Source organism: Chelon labrosus, assembly GCF_963514085.1.
Source record: "Chelon labrosus genome assembly, chromosome: 3".
Taxonomy (NCBI): domain Eukaryota; kingdom Metazoa; phylum Chordata; class Actinopteri; order Mugiliformes; family Mugilidae; genus Chelon; species Chelon labrosus.
Genome location: NC_140339.1, coordinates 21152882 through 21174778, shown reverse-complemented (window position 1 = coordinate 21174778; position 21897 = coordinate 21152882). Strand labels below are relative to the sequence as shown.

At 41.5% G+C, this 21897-nt stretch overlaps 1 protein-coding gene across 1 annotated transcript; it reads right to left on the bottom strand.

Moving 5' to 3' along the window:
* Positions 1 to 4721: 4721 nt before the first annotated feature.
* Positions 4722 to 21833, bottom strand: cenpf (centromere protein F). Its single transcript, XM_084541282.1, has 38 exons — positions 21598 to 21833; positions 20699 to 20874; positions 20432 to 20557; positions 20064 to 20134; positions 19753 to 19889; positions 19519 to 19610; positions 19175 to 19448; positions 18893 to 19095; positions 18654 to 18779; positions 18414 to 18542; positions 17977 to 18099; positions 17728 to 17863; positions 17518 to 17647; positions 17153 to 17432; positions 16713 to 16919; positions 16386 to 16594; positions 16038 to 16167; positions 15470 to 15748; positions 14740 to 15318; positions 14427 to 14600; positions 13386 to 14290; positions 13065 to 13270; positions 12868 to 12991; positions 12637 to 12778; positions 12316 to 12415; positions 11814 to 12067; positions 11631 to 11739; positions 11313 to 11518; positions 10892 to 11110; positions 10473 to 10616; positions 10177 to 10366; positions 9996 to 10093; positions 9871 to 9912; positions 8549 to 9685; positions 8169 to 8298; positions 7283 to 7987; positions 6589 to 6710; positions 4722 to 5912 (listed from the first exon to the last, which is right to left on the bottom strand). Exons 2-38 carry the CDS (start codon positions 20858 to 20860, stop codon positions 5718 to 5720), a joined length of 8595 nt encoding a protein of 2864 aa, XP_084397408.1. The 5' UTR covers positions 20861 to 20874; positions 21598 to 21833; the 3' UTR covers positions 4722 to 5717.
* Positions 21834 to 21897: the final 64 nt, after the last annotated feature.

The following is a 21897-nucleotide window of genomic DNA, read 5'->3' as shown; positions in this document are numbered from 1 at the left end:
GAAGTCTTTGATTTTTGTCGTTATGTGGCATTACCAACAACTACATAGGTTTAATACACTTTTTTTTAAATTTTTTTTTTTTTTTTAAGCCAAGCAATTTTATCATCACACTGGTGCCCACATACACAAGGAGTGCAAGACAAACGTATGTCTGATGGCTAAAGCAGGTTGATAACCATAAATACTTCATGTTGAATCAGTCACTGTTCAAAGACATGCTCGTTGGGTTAATTGGTGATTCTAAATTGTGAGTGTGAGTGGTTAGCCCTGCGATAGACTGGCACCCTGTCCAGGGTGTACCCCACACCTCGCCCGGTGACAGGTGGGGTAGGCTCCAGCCCCCCTGCAACTCTTCACAGGACAAGATGACTGAATGGATGTTCTAGTTTGCTACAGAACCACTGGGCTTTCTAATAGATCTTTCTCATGGCAGACATCTTGTCATCATAGGGTAAAGCACAAGTGTATTTATGACAGCTGCCTTCTACTTGCTTTTTTGCATGCTCCTTCACTGTCATGGTTTACTGAGACACTTAATGGAACAAAGACATTGATAAGTCAGTCCATTAAACTGATGAAAAGATAGAAATAGTCCTGTAGATGTTTATACCGTGGTGTTTTTATTTCTGCATTGTTAACACTTCAGCCGTTCTGAACAGAAGCTGACTTTCTCATACTGTGCTAGATATGTTAAGGCTTTTTTCTAATGATAGCTGTATTTTTCTAAACTCTGTTCGTACTGGTTAGCGTTGACTCTGCTGAATCTTGAAGAGCACACTGTAACAATAAAATGTCTGTAGCGCTAATCTCCCATGTAACTCAGATTTTTGTACAATGAAATAAACACGTAAAAAAATAAATCAATAGTTTTTCTGTTTTAGGTTTTGTCGCAGGATGTGTGTATCAATTACAAAAAAGTTTAAGCTCAATAGTTTTTAAATCAGTATTGAGAGAAATCTTATATATATAAAATCTACTCTGATACTACAGGAAGGACATTTCGAGCAGTGTTTACTGAAATGATGTCTTGTGTGACCTTGGTACATCTCCACATCACGACAGCAGTGATTTCCATCTGATATTATGTCTTCTAGACAGAAAAACAAACAAGGTTAGGAGAGAATATGTGAGAACAATAACTCCAAGTTGGTTTTACAGACGGCTCAGCCAGCAGTGACACTCAGCTCATGAAGGTTATTAAGACACTGTAATTGCTGCAGTTCACATTAACCAGCTTCATGCAGAAGTCAGGCTCTGACTGACAGATCTGACGACAGCTGGAGAGTCATTTGATGATTGTTAATCAAATCTGATCAATAGTAGTAACAGTAAAGACATTTTTAACTTTAACTTAGCATGTTATTTAATCATGAAGGATTTAAATTTTCTCTCAGACATGAAACAACTGCCTCAGTGGTAGAGCACATGCTTTGCAAGTAAAAGGCCCCAGGATCAATCCAGCATCTGTGCCTTAAACTGAAATCTCCATCATCTCCAGCATTTGTGAGCCAAATATTAGCTGAGGGCGAGCAGTAGAGTAGTGGTTAGAGAATCATATTTGGGACCGTAGGCTTTGTATTCCCAATAAAGGAATAATCATTATATTTGGAAGCACATTAATCAGTGTGTTCTTTTCTCTCACAGCCACTGAGCCACTGGGTAATTGTTAGTGTTTGAAACCCCTGGATGATAGAGTGGTTGATGAGTGCGACTGGCCAGTGGAAGAAGGTCCACTGATGCGTGAGTTAAAGTTATGAAAGCAGGAAGTACAGACCAGAATCAACACACAGTCAGTCGGATACAGTACACCGGCTCATTTCACCAAGATACTACCTCATGCGGCCTTTCGAAGATTTAGAGTTTGTTTCATTTGAATGCTGCACATAAAACAGAGCATCCAATGATCGTTATAGCTTCCAGCCCTCTGGAAGATGCATCCAGGTCAGCTGCAAGGGGTGGATTCATTTTTGTGTACAGATGATAATGATGATAATGATGATGATGATGATGACGCTGTTGGTTAGATTGCACAATAATAAAAAATAAGTCCATAAAACTAAGCGAATTCAAAGGTTTTGCACCTTCTCTCTTCACACCATTACAGTCATTTCCCTAAGGGTTGTTCGTGTTTCAAAACATAATCACTAAAGAAGTCACATGAACAGAAGCCTCCAGTGGTTTTTATTCTACTTAATGGTTTCTGTTTTTAGTTCTGAGCACGTGGAGGCAGTTCTTTAGCAGAAAGGTGCTGTAAAGAAGCCGGAGGACACTGGTTGGTAAAAATAGCTCAATCTCTGTGAGTGTAATTGAACATATTATCTCCACTGAAGAGGAGGCAGTGAGGGCAGGGAGCCGACACAGTTGAGGGCCAGACGACCAGACACGTATATGTGATCAGGCAGGGTTTTTTTTCTGTCAGTAAGAACTCTACATCTATCGATATCTGTTCCTTTCCTTACCAGACGCTTCTTTTCTCACCACTACACCAGGACTTGTGCTTCAGCGAATCTGCCACAGATGTCAGGTTTTAATGTAACGTTAAGGATCCCAACAAATCCAAGTAGACACCATAAAACCAAAAAGGCCATGAAAGACTACAGAGGTGGTTTCTGTGCATCTAGAAAGGGCGCTTCACCAATTTTACAGACAGAAAACATCTATATCCATGCATAATTGGCACTGAGAAATACTCCTCGGCTTAGAAAATATCTTGGACATGCAACGTCTGTGTGGAGTTTTAGGGTCATAGAAAGACTAACAAAACTAACAGAGCACAGCACCAGAGTCATACTCAGGATGTCTCACTCTCCTGCATCAGTTTTCACTATTTCTACGCAGATAGTTTCACTTTCATCTTAAAACAACTCACATGCTGGTAGATACACTGAAACCTTTTTAATTTATTATTTTTCGCTACACTGACCGTGAAGAGATGTCTTTATGAATAGTTATTAATTTCATTTCTTTTCAAAAATACATTTTCTTCAGCTGCTTTGCGTCTTCAAGAGTCATGTTTTCACATCAGTAAGGAACTAGTCAAACTGACGAAGCCTCAGAGGCTAAAAGTTTCTTCCACACTTTTGAGATCAAACACAGTAGAACAGGGCCGCCAGTGAAACTATCACAGCAAGTAGTCTTGAAACAGTCATCCTCCAAGTCGGAGTTGAAATACTAACTAGCTGGAGTTAATGTGTCTCTGTGGTAAATTAATAAATCTATTGGTGTCAACGTACAAGCTATTTCTAAAGGATGTCTTTAGAGTGGTAATAGACTCTTAATATGTTGCCGTCCTTAAATAAGTCATTTTGAAATGTAATACTTGTAATTTAATTTTGAAATGTATCACCATGAGTTAAAGTCTTCTTCTCCGTGCTGTTCATTCACACCGGTGGACACTTCCTGCCTGTGACTGTCCTCTGGCCCTGAGAACTGCTGCTTACACAGGGCTGCTGGGTAAAGAATAGGACAAATCATGCATACAGTGGGGGGATCGACAGTCGTCCCCCCGCTGTCAGTGTTACTGACAGACATACTCACACATGCATAAACAAACACACACTCTCCAGTCTGAGTGCCAGTGATAACATAGCTCAGCGGACCCATCTCCCCATTTCCCGTGTCCTCGGCCAGAGTTGGTTCTGGCACTGCAGCTTCCGCTAACAACTCCAGCCAGAGACATCAGAGCAGGACCGTCTCCTCTCTGTTCCCATAACCTAGCATGCCCTGCTGTCCCCTCGCCCACTGCCAGGCAGACAGACAGACAGGAGCGTATGGGAGTGAATGAACCAACCAGGTGAATGTACACACCTCAGTCTCTTTCTTCCCCATGCCCCTATGATAGGACGCTGATGAATGTCAGAGGTCAAAAGGTCTGCCAACAGCAGGAGCTCTCATTCTAATGTCTAAAAGGATCAATGCTATTGATCCGAAGCAATGTTTCACAGAAACGCCATAAAGGTTCACCCAGAATTAAAATGAATCACCTTTGACAGCAACATCAGCTACTGTTCAGGGGAACTGAAGCACTGACAGCAAAGCCCAGTATGTCTACCATAGACCTGAATATCTCATCTTATCTTACCCTGAGAGTGGTATGTCATGTTGCAGAAAAACCAAAGAATATTCATGCACTGGGAGGTTCTTCGTATGAAAAAGATATACACTGACAAAAATATTGGGGATGAAGTCATTTTGACAATTGTCTGTTCTGGAAAAAAAATCATTCATTCATTCATTCATTTTTTGTAACCGCTGGATCCAATGGATCTGAACCCTCTTGGGTTTTGTCCTTCAAACTATGCATTAAGGGAGTTAATTGAGAAATAGGCATCATGAAAAGAACCAACATATTGTTGTGAAGGATTTCACAAAGTTTCACGATTTCATGACACACGTCTAATCCAAGACCACTGTGTGAAATATAACTTGTAGCTGCAGCTGATATGAACCAACAACCGGACACTTTAATACTACACGACCTAATAAAGCCAAACAGAATCAGTCAGATTACCACACTCCATCATGGTGAAATTAGTTTGTTTCCCAAATGTCTCCTGTAAAATTGCAAAACACTCCATGTCTTTTATGAGCAAGTTCTAATTAGGTGTTTTAGTTTGTGTGTGAATAGTAGCCTGCATTATTAAAAAGGTGCATACACACTGGCTCAGCTAAATTATTAGTTTTTCTTTTGATTCAGTTTATCCTTTTATTACTATATACATTTCTAGCTTCTGCTCTGGCCTTAGGAATCCAATAAAACAGTCTCTGCTGATATTTAATTGCCTTCAGTGGTGTGCTGGCCTGCAAACCTTTCCTCAGTAAGGCTCAGGTTCTCCACCCTGTGGCAGCAGAGTCTGCGTTCACTCACCTACATACAATTATTTCCTGATCATACTTTGATGATAACCTTTGAAAAGTTACACAAACACTGGTAGCAGTGACAAAGAGACCACACAAATTAAGAAGCAGTAAAAATAGATTTAGTAAAAAAGAGCTATTTTGCTAAATCAACTATTTACAATGATCATTAACACTGATCGTTGCCTAAACAACTAAGTACAGATCAGTAAGAAAGAAAAATATCAAAACAAAAATGGGAGATTAGTTTTGACATCAGCAATAAAATATCTAGAAAATAGAAAATATATATATAAAAAAAAAACAATCAGAGCAGGAAATCTACAAAATCTTAGCTGCCGTTAGCATTCAGGTTATACGTACATACAGAACTAGTAGATGGACAAAGCATAGCAGTCATTACTGGAGAAATCATGTACAATAAACAAGGTCCAGAACAAGACAGAACATAAAGTCCATTGAGTTGGTGGTAATGACACAAAGAAACAAAGATATTAAGTCAAGAAGATGTGACAGAGGAGCAAACATATTCAGAGACGTCGTTACCCACTCCTCCTCAACCTGCCTCATCGTCTTACTCCGTTTAGTGCTTTTAGTTTCTCATGACTTCCAACGACCAGCAGAGAATGAAGAGGACAGTTAAAGTATTGCAGTCTTTTAAAGACCTGGAAGAAATCAACACAGCAGACTACAAAAAAAAAAAAAAAAACCTGTCACCCTCAAAAGACAATGGTGCATTTTAAGTAATAAAAACCTTTAGGTGAGATTTTGCTTTTAAAATAAATGTGTCTTAAAGATGTGTTTTTTAAACATAAAGTGTTAATATTTTGTGTATCTGTGACATGCATGTGAAAGCTGATCTACTGGACGCGACAGTTGTCCCCTTGTTGTGTGTGTTCTCCTGAAAGTCGTTCCTCTATCTGCTCTGGTGTCTCCTGTAAACTCAGAGAACTATTCAAAAGTTTCTCCTCGCTACTCCGGGAGAGACGCTTCCCGCTGGGGCTGCCTGTTGATGTGGCTGCAGAGGGACTCTGGAGAGGTATGGGCCCCAAAACCTGTTGAAAACAGTAAGATGTGGTGATATTTGAGAATTAAAGATGTAAACTCTATCTGACAGAAAGACCTTAGTGTTGAAATGAACACAATGTGAAGACACACAGACGTATGTTCAGTTAAAACAGCGACATTTCTCCCTCTATAACTCCTTGACCTGAAACCTCTACATTCTTTAAATCCACTGCTTCACTGACCTGTGGTGACCAACCAATGAGGGGGGTCCGGATATCCTGAAGACATATTAGGGGCCCGGCTCAATCTAAATGAATGCATACATACTGACCTAGACAGCTGGCAGGAGTTAGATCCTCCTACTCTGTGAACTCTCAGTCCAGCCAACCGCAGAAATTGCCTGACCTCTTACAGATCACCTCAAACACACTACGTCAATATTCGACAATAATAACAGTGTATGACTACCTCTACGGTGGCATTACATGGCTTTTATGAGCTGGTGTATTTGATGGGCAGAAGAGCAGCAGTGCTTAAGAAGGGACAGTAGTGAGGCATATCAAATATGTTAGAGACAACGGCAGCTCATTCTTAGATCAGGCTCTCTTTTTCCGCTCCACTGATTTACACTATATACTGAGGTCAGAGTGTACATAACAACATTCACTGAGTGTCTGTGTTGTGAAGCCAAGTGTGTGAAGAAGAAGGAGACAGTGTCGTTACCTTGCTATCAGATGCAGATGTGGGAAGAGTCTGTTTGGCAGCCAGCCGAGGACTGCAGCGCCTCGCTGTGGTTCTCCTCACGATGAACGGACTGGCCTCCCCCATAGGAATATCAGCAAATCCTGACGGACAAGGGAACAATGTCTTATTCGTCCCCAGAGAATGAAAGTCTTCAGTGAGAATTTGTTGCCTCATCCCATGAGCTACCAGCGATTTATACTTACAGCTATTTTTTTGTGTGTGTTTATTTAAGTTTGTATATTAACATGTAAAATAAAACAACACAGCAACAACGGTAACAAAATTATATTGGGGCAGATATAGTCATATTGTAAGGTGAGCACTCTCCTTGGCTTTGAAACTTACAGCTAATTTTACACACATACACAGCGTCCACGCAAATGTGTGTGTGAAGCTGGTCAGGATCATGGCTGCAGGACCATACCGTGCTGAAGCCATGAATCTTATTAATGCTCAGTTTATTTAATTATCTGACAAGTATTAACATATTCATCTAAGTTACAGCCTAATCATGTTCTCCTAATCAAGTTGTGTCTGATGAACATGAGAGGCAAGAATACTAAAACTCAAACTAGAAAACATTGGACCAAAGGCACATATAGTGTTTATGAGCCAGATGTTGGTGAACTTGTGAAAGCCGTGTGGCTACATTAGGATGCCACCCAACACTAACCTTTCTGCACCAGCTCAGGAAGTCCCTCTGGTCTGAATTCTTCATCCTCCTGGTCAGCTCTTTGTTTGGGTGTGGCCATGTTGTTAGCTTTGATCTTCTTTGTCAGATTGTGCAGGGCCTCCTGGACACTGTCTTTGTGGCTGATGTCATGATGACCTCGTTTCCCCTGAGGAGACCTCTGGGTGGTTGAAGGAGCCATGTTCTCAGTGTTATCATCCATCTTTTCTTCCTGGCGTTTGGAGGCAGACTTCCGTACAGAGCGCCGGCGGCTGTCAGTGCTGCTTGAGTGGCGGTTAGCTTCTTTAGCTCGTTGGCTGGTGGTGATCTGTTCCAGTCGTGTTGTCAGCACGTCGTTGGTCTCTTCCAGTTTGTGGACTTTAACCATCAGGTTGCAGTACTTCTCCATGCTTTCATCAGCCTCTGCACTTTTCTCCTCCAGAACTTTGTTCAGTTCATCCAACTCACTCTTCATCTCCTCCAGCTCTCTGTCCTTCTCCTCCATTTCCTTCCTCTTCCCTTCCAGGGCAGCCTTCAGTTCCTTCACCTCTTTATTTTTTTCTTGTGACTCCATCAGCCTTTCTTCTGCCTCTGTGATTTTCTTTTCCAGGGCTGACTTTAGGGTTTCAATTTCATTTTTTCTCTCCTCTGACTCCTTTCTCAGCTGGGTCACCTCAGTCTGCACCTCTTCACTGCTCTTTCCTTCTTCTGAAACATAAACATGGTCACTATTATAAAATGATTACACAGCACACTCTGGAGATAATTTAAAAAATGAAAATCTAGGTGAAAACTTTAACGTGGTGTGTTCCTTTTCAGATGTTTAATGTGTTTACAACAGAATAACTACAGAGTTCATCAGGAAACTGGATGTTAGATTTTTGCACACCTGAGCTGTTTGATATCATTTGTTTCTCCTGCTCCAGTTGTTTGCAGGTCTTCATCCAGAGACTCATCTTGCTCAGGGCAGAGTCTCTCTCTTTAGTCAGACGAGTGGCATGAGAAGTTAACTTGGATACCTGGAAGGAATGGACAGAGTGATGTGATTTAAAAGAAAAACTAAAATCATTAGCAGATGGCCAGTAGCATCATTTTATCAAATTTAATATTAAACACCGTTTGGACGGCGGCTTTTCTGCATGGTTGTATTATATGCTTTAACCTCTGGACAAGTGCGCACATGGTGACTGTAGCTGGACACTTGTTTCTTCCTAGTTTATCTTTTGAGTTAAACAGATCAGGACTGGATCTGTGTGTTCATGTACATACCTGTTCACTGAGCTGTGAGACAGACACTTTGTGTGTTTCCAACTCCTTCTCCATAGAGGCAACTGTTGTCTGAAGGCTCTCTTGTTTCTCTTTCTCCTCTTGTGCTTGTTGCATCTGTTGCTCCAGTGAAGAAAGAGCTGAAGACAGGTTCTTTTTCTCTTCTTCAATCAAAGAGATGGTGGATTGTAATTCTTGCTTTTCAGCCTCTAGCTTCAGTTTCTCCTCCACTATTCTCTCCCTATCTTGCTCTGATAAAGAAAGATTTTGCTGCAAGTCGTGTTTCTCCTTTTCTATCGAGGACAGGCCTGACTGAAGAGTGACTTTCTCATGTGCTAACACAGATCTCTCCTGGTCTAATCTTTCTTTCTCTTCTTCTACAGATTCCACCGTGCAGCGCAGGTTATCTCTCTCTTGCTCTAATGATAAGAGGGTCAGGTTCAGTTTCTCTTTCTCCTCTACCAGTCGTCTGTTTTCTCCTTCTAACTGTTCTTTCTCAGCTTTAAGAGATGAGATGGATTTTTCTAAGGCTTGTCCCTGATCTGCTTCCTTCCCCCTCTCCTTTTCTAAAATCTTTCTCTCTTCCTCTGTAGTTTTAATGAGTGTTTTGAGCTCCCTCATTTCCTCTTCCAAAGCCTCAATCTGGGTCCTCAGGTTGTTTCTTTCCTCATTCCACTCCTCTCCCTGAAACCGGAGCTTCTCTCCTTCTGCCTGACTCTCCTGCAGAGAATTCAGCAGACGCTGTTTCTCCTTTTCTAACTCTTCCAGAAGAGACTGCATCCTCTCTTTCTCTCCATCTTTTTCTGTGCTCTGCTGTTCAAGTGAACTCTCTCTCTGTCGAGAAGCTTCTAGCTGTGCCTGGAGGTCATCTATTTGTCTAATTTGTCTCACAGATTCCTCCCGCATTCCTTTCTCCAGCTCTTCTACCCTGTATTTCTGTCTCTCCTCTTCCTCTCTTCTGTCCACCTCTGCCTTCTCCAACCCTCTCTCCAGCTCCTCCTTAGCTGCCTTCAGTTCTTCTATCTCTCTATTTTTTGTTTCCAGCTCTCTCTCCATGTGTTCTTTCTCAGATCTCAGGTTGTCCAGCATGGTAGAGAGTTCTGATAGTTTTTCACTGAGCTCTTTTTTCTCTTCTTCCACCTAAATATCAGGAAGTAGTTGAAGTTGAAGCCAGGCAGCAGCAGAATTTGTGAAAGGAGGGAAGCCAAAGGTTTGTGGAGAATTCAAATTGAAGAAGGGAGGAACACAAGAGAAACAAATCTGATTAGAGTTTTACCATTATATAAAAATATAACACATGAAAAATGCATTGTATACATATGTACCTTTCTCATTTCCTCTTCTAGAGCAGCTTTGGCTGTTTCAGTCTGTGGACAAGAATATCAGAATTAATGAAATCAGTGTTAAGAAAGACGCTGTGGTTATTTTTGGACTGTTTGTAACAGAATACCTGCAGCACAGCATCCTCCAGACTTTGCTCGATATCTTCCTTCTCTCGCTCCAGAGCATCAATGCGGTCTTGGAGTGAGTCAGCCTTTCTCTGGGCCGCTACAGAGACACAGAGTCACATTTAAACCAACACCTCACAAAACTCAAGACGCCATGTCATTTACAAACGTGTTAACCTTCACCTTTGAGCAGCTCTCCCATCTTCTTTTTCTTACGCTCATCCGACTCAATGCGGACCTGAAGCTTTTCGATACCAGTCCTCATCTGCTGGACCTCATCTTGAGTGGAGTTCAGCCGCGAGGCAATCTCTCCTTTTTCCAGTAGAGAGGACTCTAGAGACTGTGAAAGGCGACACACTTCTCCCTCTAAAGCCTTTGTAAAAACAGGAGGGAAACAAAGAGGAGGGAAGTTAAGACAAACATTTCTACCCATCCAAGAATCCTTTGTAAAGAGGCTCTTGAATCATGCCTCCCCTCACCTGTATTTTGCCAACCATCGACTCAGTGTTTTGATTAGCGGAGGTGTGATCTTCTTTTATCTGGTTAAGATGGCCGATAAGCTCGTCTCTTTCTCCATGCTGCTGAGAGACTGCCTGCTCCAGCACCTTAATCTGCTCCAACAGCTTTATACAAAATAAAAAGGAAAAAAGACATTGAGACACTAATAATGTCACCACTATTTAAATTTGACTCTCCTGGCTAACAAGAGCTCACAACTCAAAGAGACATTTCTGTCTTCATTCATGTTACAACATTCAATCAAGAACAAAAGGTTGCTGATCTGAGGGGTAAATAGATCCGAAGTAAGTATACTGAATTCCTACTCTGGCTTGTGATCTAGCATGTAACCATGTCCCAGACTTAACTTAATCCGTCCTTTAATTTTCTATGCATGTACCTGTTGCCTCTCCGTCTTCAGTTTCTCCATGCTGCTTTGCAGGGCTTCATATTCCTTCCTTCCTGCTCTGATGTCGTCCTCCAGGATGGAAAGTAGGTTTCGGATGTCACCGTTAGTTTTCTCCAGACTGTGAACTTTCTCTCTCCATTGACTCACAGACTGGCTAAACTCATCTCGCTCTTCAGTGCAAGACACAAGTTCAGATCTTAGCTGGGTTGTCTGGAGAAAAATTAACAATTAGAAAGTTGTTAGAGAGCGATTATAAACGTGGTAAATAACGTCTTGCTGTGTTCTCAGTTTTTGCACAAGCAAAATCAAAACCGCATGAGCTTAAGTATCAATTATTTTTCTCTAAAAAATAACGTTAACCCACATATAGTATTTTGCTGTTTTAACCCAGAGGGCTTTCCTGAGTACTCACCTCTGTCATGAGTGTTTCTATCTGTTGCTCCATGCCTGAACATGTCTTCTTCTGGGTCTCCATTTCATGCTTCAGGTTGACCTTCTCCACCTGCATGGTCTCCAGCTCAGACTCCATTCCCAGGATGTGCTGCTCCAGGTTAGCTTTCTCAGAGCGAACTCTCTTCAACTCACTCTCCTGCTGAAGAAACTTTTCGTCCCATCCACCTACAGAGGAAAGTGGAAAAAAATAAATCATGTTTTCTTGTTTCGGACTGCAACTAAAAATATGCTGTGGTCTCTGAATCAGTTTATCATATGATTTAAGAAAAACAGATACCTTTGGCCATCTCCAGTCCTTCCAGCATCTCCATAACATCAGTCAGCTGACATTTAGCTGTTTGCAGCTGCAGAGTTAAAGTCTCCTTCTCCTCAGACAGCTGAATCAACTAAATAAAAGCACATCGTATTAATATAAGGACAAAAAAATGATATGTCACATTCTTTCATTTCTTCCTCCTACCTTGTCCTCATGGCCTTTCTTCGTGTCCAAAGCAATATTCAGTTGATGTGCAGCACTTCGGGCCTTCTCCTCTGTAGCTTGAACTTTCTTCTCCAGATTTTGAACTTGCACTTCCAGTTCAGAGGTCAACTCCTTTCTCAATTCGAGGTCAGAACTCAGGAGGTCAAACTCTGAGCGAAGAGTCTGAAGTTCAATTTCTTGTTTTGTGATTATTTCCTTGTAACTGCTGAGGTCATCTTGTACCTGGGGTGACTCTGTTGCCGAAAGACAGATGTGCGTTAAACCCGAGTTAAACCAATGTTCATCGGAGTCGGTTAAAAGCAGAATACTTTGAAAAAGAGAAAATGTGGTCCTTATATAAGCTGACTAAAGAAACACTTAATTTAAAATTTTTAAAAATATTACATAAAAAAAACTCTATACAGTTGAACACCTGTGTCATTATAGATTTTAAAAAGTGGTAAAATTCTAAATCTGGTGTTTGAGCTCAGTGTGTATTCACCAGAAGAGTTCAGCTCTCTCATCTCACTCAGGGAGGAGGACTGTAGAGAGAGGTCGCCGTTTACAGGTTCATCTCTGGAATCACAACTGTCTTCAGAAATCTACAACAAAGAGGATGAAAAGATTCTCATCATTATGAAAACATAAATTGACAATAAAATTGCTGTACTTGCAAAAAGGCAACATTTCCTTAACATAACACTTGTAAATTTGAGGTTAACAAGGTGAATGTCATTTACTTAAAACTCATGAACAAAGTCAAAAATTAAACTAAGAATATTACAAGTTAAAAAAATGCACTGTTGTAATAATTGTTTACCACCTGCTGATGAAGTTGTTGCTCCTCCTCAGTGCTCCTCATTTCCTCCACAGCGGCTGCACACGCTCTACTCTCCTCCTCCAACAGTTTCTCAATACTCTCTTGCTCAGTGATGTCCACCTTGAAGACCAGCTCTGTCTCACTACTAGGACAGAGAGAAGTTAGACTCATTTTTCTAAACAAACTCAACACAAACAAGAATCTAAATGTTCCTTAGTAAGAAACTCTGTGTACCTGAAAGCCTCATCAGGCTGCAGAGAAGGTTCAAGTTGCTGTTCATTTCCGAGAAGAGGCTCAATATTGGAACGGATGCTTGTATCAAGTGCTGGCTCCACATCAGTCTGTCCGTCTGCTTGAGCTGGGGAAACCATTACAGATAATTAAATAGAAATATATGTAATCATATGGTGAAAACATTAGTCTTCACTTACCAATTTCTGTTTGTTCAGACTCCATGTGACAGATGTTTTCTGGGTTCTGGGTTTCCTGTGTTTCTGAGAGCTGCTGTATGAGGCTGTGCTGCTGGTTCACCTGCTCCAGCATTGACTCATACTGCTGCTTGAACACAGTCAGCTCTGTCTGCAACACCGCCAGCTTCTGGTGCAGTTCAGCCTGTTCTGCCTCAAACTTCTGGCTCCTGTGATACAACATCAAAGTTAAGCCGTTATTGTTCCAGCTATAATTACAAGTACAATCAGACACTGAGGGACTTAACTATTGCAGCTGATCGAAACTGTGGAAAGCAGACATACCGCTCTTTGTTCTCCTCCTGGTTTTTCTCGTCCCTCACATCAAGCTGCTCCTTCAGCCTCTGGAGCTCCTGTTCTGATGACAGGAGGGAGTGCTGGAGAGCCTCCTTCTCCTCTCTGAGAACAGCCATCTCTTCCTCAAGCCTCTCTATGCTGTCTTGTAACTGCAGCTTCTCTTCAGTCGCTTGATTCACACTAGACTGTAGTCTGATGTTTTCTTCAGACAGCTGATTGTAGTTAAATTCCAGCTGACGCTTTTCCTCTGCAACTTGACTCAAGTTCACAATCAAGTCACTTTTCTCAGAGGTTAACGTACAGACTTTATCCTCAAGTTGAATTTTCTCCTCATTTACCAGATTGATCGTAAAATCTAGCTGAGCTTTCTCTTCAGCGACCTGACTCAGGGCAGATTTAGCTTCATCTTTCTCAGCAGTCATTTCATCCATTTTGGCTTCTGTTTGCTGCTTCTCTTCAGTTAACTGCTCAACTATGGTCTGCAGTTGTTTGTTCTCCTCAGACAGCTTGTCTAAACTGGCTTCCAGCTGTTGTTTCTCTCCTTTTAGTTGAATAATTTCAGTTTCTGCTTGCTCTTTGTCTTCAGTTAACTGCTTCAAAGAAGTTTCAAAGCTGCTTTTCTCTTGGATCAACTGCTTCAGACTGTTGTCTTTGTTTTCAATTATTTGCTGGAGAGATGTCTCTAGCTTGGCGTTTTCTTCTGTCACCTGACTGAGTTTGGACTCTAATGCTGCCACACTCTCTTCCAGCTGGTTTCTTTTGAAAGTTTCTTCTTCTAGGCGAGTTACTTCAAGGCTCCTCTCAAACAACTCATCCTTAGCTGTGATATACTTTGTTTCCAGCTCAGAGTTTTGGCATTGGACCTCATCTAAGCGAGTTTCCAAGACAGAGACCTGCAACAGATTGATTTATTAATGACAATAATATACTTTAATCCTGCTTTAATTAATCATTAATCTTTCTAGACACAAGGAGTCAGAAAAAGGCAAATGCATCCGATATTTGTGTAAGATAAGATAGTTGCCGAACCTGGGCTTTGCTTTCCTCCAGCCTGGCCTCCATGTCAGACATCTGGGTGTCTTTCTGAGCGAGCTGAGCTTCTAGTAACTCAATAGTTCCCTTTAAGTCCTCCACCTGACCGTCAAAAGAGTTTATAGCCGTCTCGTTGTCCTCCAGGTCCATCTGCAGCATCTCTAGTTGCACCTTGAAGGAATAAAGATAATCATTTTAAAAATTACTCTGCACACTTTAAGAGATGACTACTTTTTCTTTTAAACATTTGTCAGTAAAGACTAAAATGGTACTGCCAAAACATGTGAAGCCTAAAACATCAATAACCAACCTTGATTTTGTTCATAGCGACGACCTTCTCCTTGAGGAGATCTGAGGTTTTGACTTGCTCCACTTCTGCTTTATTCAGCTTCTCCTTCAGACTTTTTATTGTGTTGTCTCTCTCTTCTAAGCCCCGCTGAGCTGCAGTCAAAGTCGTCTTCATGGTTTTGATCTCCTCACGACGAGTACTTAATTCAGCTTTAGCAGACTTCCTGGCCGCTTCTAGTTGCTCTTTAAGGCCGTTCTCTTTGTTGACTAAATTTTTAATCTCCGAAGAGTGACACTCTGACTCCTTGCTCATCTTCTCTGCGAGATCCTTTAAATCTTTTTCCAAGGCAGAGATCAGTTTGGTTTTCTCTGCCAGTGTGTTCTCCAAGTTAGACTTGATTTCAGATGTAGAGGAGTGAATCTTCTCAAGAGCTTCTAGAGACTTCTTAAGGTCAGCATAGGACTGACTGACAACATCCAGCTCAGTCTTCAAGACTGGAAGTTGTTCTGCTGCTTCTTTGTTTGTGGTTAACTTTTCTTCTAAGGAAGAAATCTGCTCCAGCAGGGTGTTGATCTTCTCCGTCTGAGCATGCTCGATGATCTTTATTAAAAAATAGTTTGTTATTTTTAAGACACAGTTACATATGCGATGTATGTAACACAGACAAATTCAAAGAATGCGCATCTAAATACACAAGATTTGCTTTCATGACCTGAATGATATTCTATTTATAGATAGAAAACATTTTTACCTCTGCTTCTTTCTTCATCTTTTGGACTGCATTTTCCAGCTCAGCCTTTTCTTTCTCCACGGACAATATCTGAGCTTCGGTCTGTGTGAGTAGTTTCTCCTTCTCTTCTGTCTGGCTCAGCTGATGCTTCAGCTCCTTTTCTAACTCTTTGAGCTCTTCTGATTTTTTCTCACACGTCTGTTTGAGTTTTTCTTCCCCCTCTGACATTGTTTTAACTTGTTTCTGCAGCTCAGCCCCCAGCTGCTCCTGGACCCTCAGGACTTGCTCCATGGAACTGATCTGAAACGCAAACAGACAAACTATGACACAACTCTGTCTGTAGCCTCATAATTGGCTTTCATACAACTTCTTCCTGACATACTGGCAATAATAAAAAGAAGAATTTTCACTGTTGTATTACATACTGCATATACATTATTCCAAAAAAGCCACTTTATTAACTGATTACACAACCAAATTAAGTAAACTGAAAAAAGAATGAAGAGATTGATTCAGTAAATCAGAATAATGAAAAACCAGCAATCTGTTAAAAAAGCTTGCACTGAAGTTTGAAGTTTGAAGACCAGACCTGGTTTTTGGTGAGCAGCAGGTCTTGCTGAGCCTCCTCCAACTGCAGCTTGATGTTCTCAGTCTCTTCTGCCTTTGCTGAAATGGCCTCCTCACACTGCTTCAGCAGGGCTGCTTTCTGCTCTGCCAACCTAGAAGAAATTAGAAATGACAGACAGGAAACATGGTATAAGCAACCTACACACAACTGTATATTTTATATTGCATACTATGCTCTCATGGTTTAGCTGTATCTGTTACTCTGCAAACTGCACTGCCAACAAGGCTGATCCAGTACATTTTTACATAAGCAGGATTTATATCAGTGCTCTTATGTGGAAGAGAAAATGACTGAGTGAATAATTCCCACCTAGTATTTTGCTTCTCCTGCTCTGCAGTGGACTGTGCCAGGCTCTCCCTTAGTTGACTGATCTCAGCCTGACCAAGCTCTACCAGCTGGTCTTTGGAGTGGACCAGGTCACAGGCTGCCTGGTTCTCATCCTGCAGCTCGGTGATTGTCCTCTCAGCAAGCTCTGCTCGACTGATTTCCTTTTGTAACTGTAACTCCAGATCTTTCACCTGTTCAGACAGGTCAAAAATTGAATCAATGAACACTGATCACAGAACTTTTAAATCAGGCCTATTTTTAAATAAAGGTTATTGCATATCTAAGGCTGATTTTAATACAAAAAGTCACCTGTGCTTCTAGCTGAGCTACTTGCAGTCCAACATTCTCCAGGTCTTTGGTGTGCTTCTGTCCAGCCTCAGAGAACCGAGACTGAAGCTGCTTGTACTGATGCTCTCTCTCCTCCAGCTCTGTGCACTTATTGAGGAGTTCCCCCTTCAAGGAATCAACATGAGCAGACAGACAAGCCTTTTCTCCCTCGACACACGTGAACTTTTCCTGCAGTAATGAAAGGATTTAAAGTTGGTTACATTTCTCATTCTAATCAGATACTACACATCCTAGAATGCACTGGGAAAACAGATGATGATTTCACATCAAATGTCCCTTTATAGATGTCTTTCAGCAGGCTTAACCAGTTAAATTATGTTTTGAGAGTGTTCTGGTAACCATTTTTTTTTTCTACAATTGCCACAATAAAAAAAAACTGTATGTTAACTTCTGCACTCTACCTTAAGTTCATCATTAGCCTCATTCAGTGTGCGGAGACTGTCCTCCAAGTTGTTAATTTTGTCACTGAGCTCCTTTTGCACAGCTTCAGTTGTGTTAATTAAGGTTTCCTTTTCTGTCTTCCACTCCAGCAGAGCTTGATGTTCTTGTTTCAGGTCGGCATGCTCCTTCTGGCTCACGGCGAGGTTAGACTTCAGCTCTAGGCTCTCCTTCTCTAGGACTGTCAGCCTGTTGCTGAGCCTCTCCGTCTCCTGTTTCTGTTTCTGTAGCTCATTCTGAGATCTAGAGTGAAATTGAATAGTTACAGTGATTAATAACTAATTAAATATCACAACTAAAGATTTCTAAAAAGTAAAATTATGTTTACTTGTCATATTTGCTCTCTGCATCAGCAAGTGTTTTCTTCAAATTCTCCAGATCTCGTGCTGAAGCCTGTGTCTGCTGCTCCAGTTTAGACTGAAGTCTCTTCTGCTCCTCTGCCTGTCCTTCTGATTTTGCTGCAGAACAAAAAAACAAATTACTCAACGACCCTGAATAACTGCGACCTCTGACATGAGCATTCCTAATACTAATTTACCTTTGAGATCGTCTAGTAAGCCCTGTGTGCGTTTGAAGCTCTGTTCTGAGCTCTTCTTTTCTTCTTCCAGCTGAGTAAGTCGCCTGCTGCTCTGGTCCAACTGGACAGTCACACTGTTCTTTTCTTTCTGCAGCTCCTGGAGAGAACATGAATCAGTCAGCCACATCGTTCAGACCTGAACCAAAAACATGCTTGCAAGTCGCCTATTCACTGTAACCGAAAATGGATTTGCAACTGAAAACCACACACCTCCATTTTCTTGCGGAGGTCCTGCTCTTTGGTCTGGCTGGCCTGGAGGCTTTGCTCTGACCTCAGCAGCTTCTGTTTCTGATCCTCCATCTCCTTCTCCATCTGACTCTTCTGGAGGCACATCTGCAACGGAGAAAGCATGACACAAGTGTCAAGGAGAAATGCTCTTATCTTTTAAAAATGTCAGCAGCTTGTGTGCTGTACATGCAGTATGAAATAGATGATACTGCCAATATCATGCTCTTGACAACAAATGGCATTACAAAAACGAACGTGTGAAGCTACAGAAAATGGTAAAGGTATCAAACATTTCACTACATTTTGAACTGATTTACAAAACTGGTGTCTGCTTCCACAGACCAAGGGTTCAGGGACTTGTTCTCCAAGAAAGAAAGAAATAGAGTAAATGAAGGAAGAGAGGAAGTGCAGTGGGATACCTTCTCCATGTCGGCTTGCAGCACATTGTAGTCTTTTTTGGACTGTTGGATCTCTTGTGTCAGCTTGGTTCTGGTTTGGTTCAGCTGCTGATCCAAAGCCTGGTGGGTACTCTGCAGTTGGGCTAGCTCCTACATGAAATGTAACAGGTTCAAATAAAATTCACTTTCCATTATTATTTTAAATCTCTAATAAAACGTACATTATAGGCCTAATGATAACATGACGACACACTGTTTTACCTTTTGACTGTTTCTTTCTTGGTCTTTTAGTTTCTGCTCCAGGGCTCGTTTGCAGCTTTCAGCGTTGTGTCTCTGACAGTTCATCTCCTCTGTGACTTGTTTCAGCTTCTGCTCAACTGATGAACACTAAGAGCAACCCAGTGCAACATTTTAGTGACGTTTCCATACCGTTCTAGTGTAATGAAGAAAAAAAATTCTTGCACGCAAGAAAAATATAAAACTATCAGTATCTGCCCTACCTTGGTCACAGCCTGCTGGTGTCTGTCTGTGGCCTGACTCAGCTCATGGCTGGTCTTGGTCAGGTCTCTCTCTCGTTCAGTAAGGTCTTTGCGGGCCTGGTTCAGTTGACTTTGAAGTTCCTGCAGCTTAGAAGCCTGGCCACGAATTTCCTTCTCCTGATTGGACAGATTCCTCTCCAGCTCTGACACACGGCCGCGCAGCTCTGAAGAAGTAAGAGGAACATTTTAATTCATGTTGCTGATAAATGACTTAACACTGTCCAAAATAGATAAACAATCAACCTTGGTTGAGAGTCTTTAGCTGCTCCATTTGTTGTGAGGATCCACTGGGACTCTGCACCACTTTGGCAGAGCTCATCCTCAGGCTGGATTTGATTGGTGTCTCCTCATGGGCGTCCCACAGGGACGTCCCTCGCCTCTTCAGAGGCGTTTCCATCACACCCTGAGACATGCGGCTCTGTGCCTGATCCTGCTGTTGCCACGGAAATATGGAGGATCCAGCTTGGCGGGCAGCAATGTCTTTGTGGCTTACACTGAGTGATGACTGACTCAACAGCTGGAGAAGAGACCAGATTAAGCAACAAAGAAACCTGTGTAATAAAATATGAAATAAATGATGTACTCACTTTGACCTGCAAGACTTTGAGTTCAGTCTCCAGTCTTTTTCTTTCTTCTACCTCATGGGTGTATTTCTCCTGAAGGTCTTCTAATTTATTATCTATGAAACACATGCACATAAATTACTGTATATGACAAAGTGCAACTGAAAACTATACAGATATGCTAAAATGTCCTTTATTTGGGTTTACATAGATAAAAACATCCAAACTAATAATTAAATATGAACACAAAGAACAAACCCTGCTGTCTGTAGGCTGGGACAGGTGCTGGGGTAGAGAAACTCTTCTGTGGAGTATTGTAGGGCTGCAGCTCAGACGAGGAGGAAGACAATGAGGAAGAGCCAGCTGACTGAGAACGATCCAGTTCGTTTTTGTACCTGGGAAGAATAGAAATAATATATACTGCATCAGTAGCCATTCAAGAGACTGGATTTGAAATAGTTTCATCAAACTCTAGACAAAGCACCAAGTCACAGCATAGCTAATTTTACATGTACACTTAGGTCCTACTGTCATTCAGCTGCATAAAACAGACACATTACTGAACTCACTTTTTGAGCTCCTGCTCCAGTCGCTCTATGGTCTTCTTGCAGGTGTTAAGCTGACCCTCGAGGTAGCTCACCTAGGTTGAGGAAGAGGACAATTGCATGGTAGTTTCAGACTTGTAGATTACGACTCAGTTCTTAAGTGTTTTAGGTATACTTGGCAAATAAAAAATAAATACATTTGGGTCTGCTTCTTACTTATTACATCTGCTCTCCAATTACTGTGTAACATTCCAGATATAACAAACCTGTGTGTGTGTGTATGCGTGTGTGTGCATATATAAAAACACATTATGGTGCTTTCCTTTCTTATAAAAGACACTGTACCTTTTCAAACAGTCTTAAACTGTAGAAACAAATATTTCATAACTGACCTGCTGCTCTTTGACTCCGAGGTCGTGGACGGCCTTTTGACGAGCTTTTTCCAGAGAGTCACACGACTCCACTAAAGACTGGTTTTCTCTTTTCAAAGCAGAAGTCTCTGTTCGTTCACTGTCCGCCTGGAGAAAGGACACAACAGACAATTAATGCAAGAACCGTATTTAAAATGTCACACATGCATAATCCTTCCATCAGGCCATTGCATCAGTAATTCCTCTAGAGTGCTCGACTTAACCATTCCTGATGAACCAAATGCTGACCTTTTGTTTCTGTTTTTGCAGGGCAGCCTCCAAGGAGTCCACCTGAAACTGCTTCTGTGTCCTCTCCTTCTTCAGCTTGTCCAGCTGGACTTCCATCTCCTGGATCTTCTGCAGGGCTTTCCCTGGAAGTCCATCCTTCCACTCCTCCACCGCCCAGCTCATGGTTCAGAAGCTGACTGAACACACACATGTATATGATCAGCTGATAAATAATCAACGAGCAACAATACACTCAACGCCAAGCCATGCGTGTATTACCATGTGATGAAAACGGATGTCAGAAGGAACAGGTTGAGTCCAAAGCAGCGTTTAAATTCACTATTAGTCTTTTCTTTCCACCGCAATACTACATAACTTAGCATTAAATAGTTATAATAGCTAAAATAAAATGTCAATAGCATCAACCCCAATGTTTGCAGCCTGTCTTTAATGCAGTAAACTAAGGTTATGTCTGTAAACACAACCTTATATGAGATTAATGTTAACAGAAACCTTGGGGTGACATTAATTTAATTATCTGGGCACACCGTCGCCAACCAATGTGCGGGCACTGTGAAGTTTGAAAGGATTAGCTAACTACGCTAGCGCAGATAATCGTTATGGATGGATAATGCTACCTCATTATTATTTTCCCAGTTTATTCAGCACAAAACACACATCTTAAATATACATTAAGTTAACGTTTAACATTACATTTAGAGAGCAGTTTCTGCCGGACGTTAACGGTGAACATGGTCTTGGCAAATATGAAAACAAACAAACCAACGTTAATCTTGATTTAATTCGAAGATCAACTAGTCAGCGGTTAAATATTACTAATGTGTTATGCAGTGACACATGTGCTAACATTAACCTGAGGCTGAAATTAATTATAACAAGTCGAGAATAGCTGCACTTACTTTAGGCGCGACGCTTCTATTATCAGGCTCACGGACTGTTTGGGCTGTTCTCGTTGGAAAATTCAAACTCCAGCGGAGGAAACCGCAAACCGCTCAGCTCCACGCCCATTGGCCAGTCGGTATGACGTCCGCTAATCGTCGCATACGATTGGTTAAGTTCTGATTCAGCCTCTACAGTGCCACCACGTGGTGTGAGCTTGTAAATACTGATCACAAACAGGACAAGCGGTTAGATCCTCACACTCTGTCTGAACTACACCCTGATTGTGTTAAAAAAAAAAGTTTATGAGCTTGCAGTGT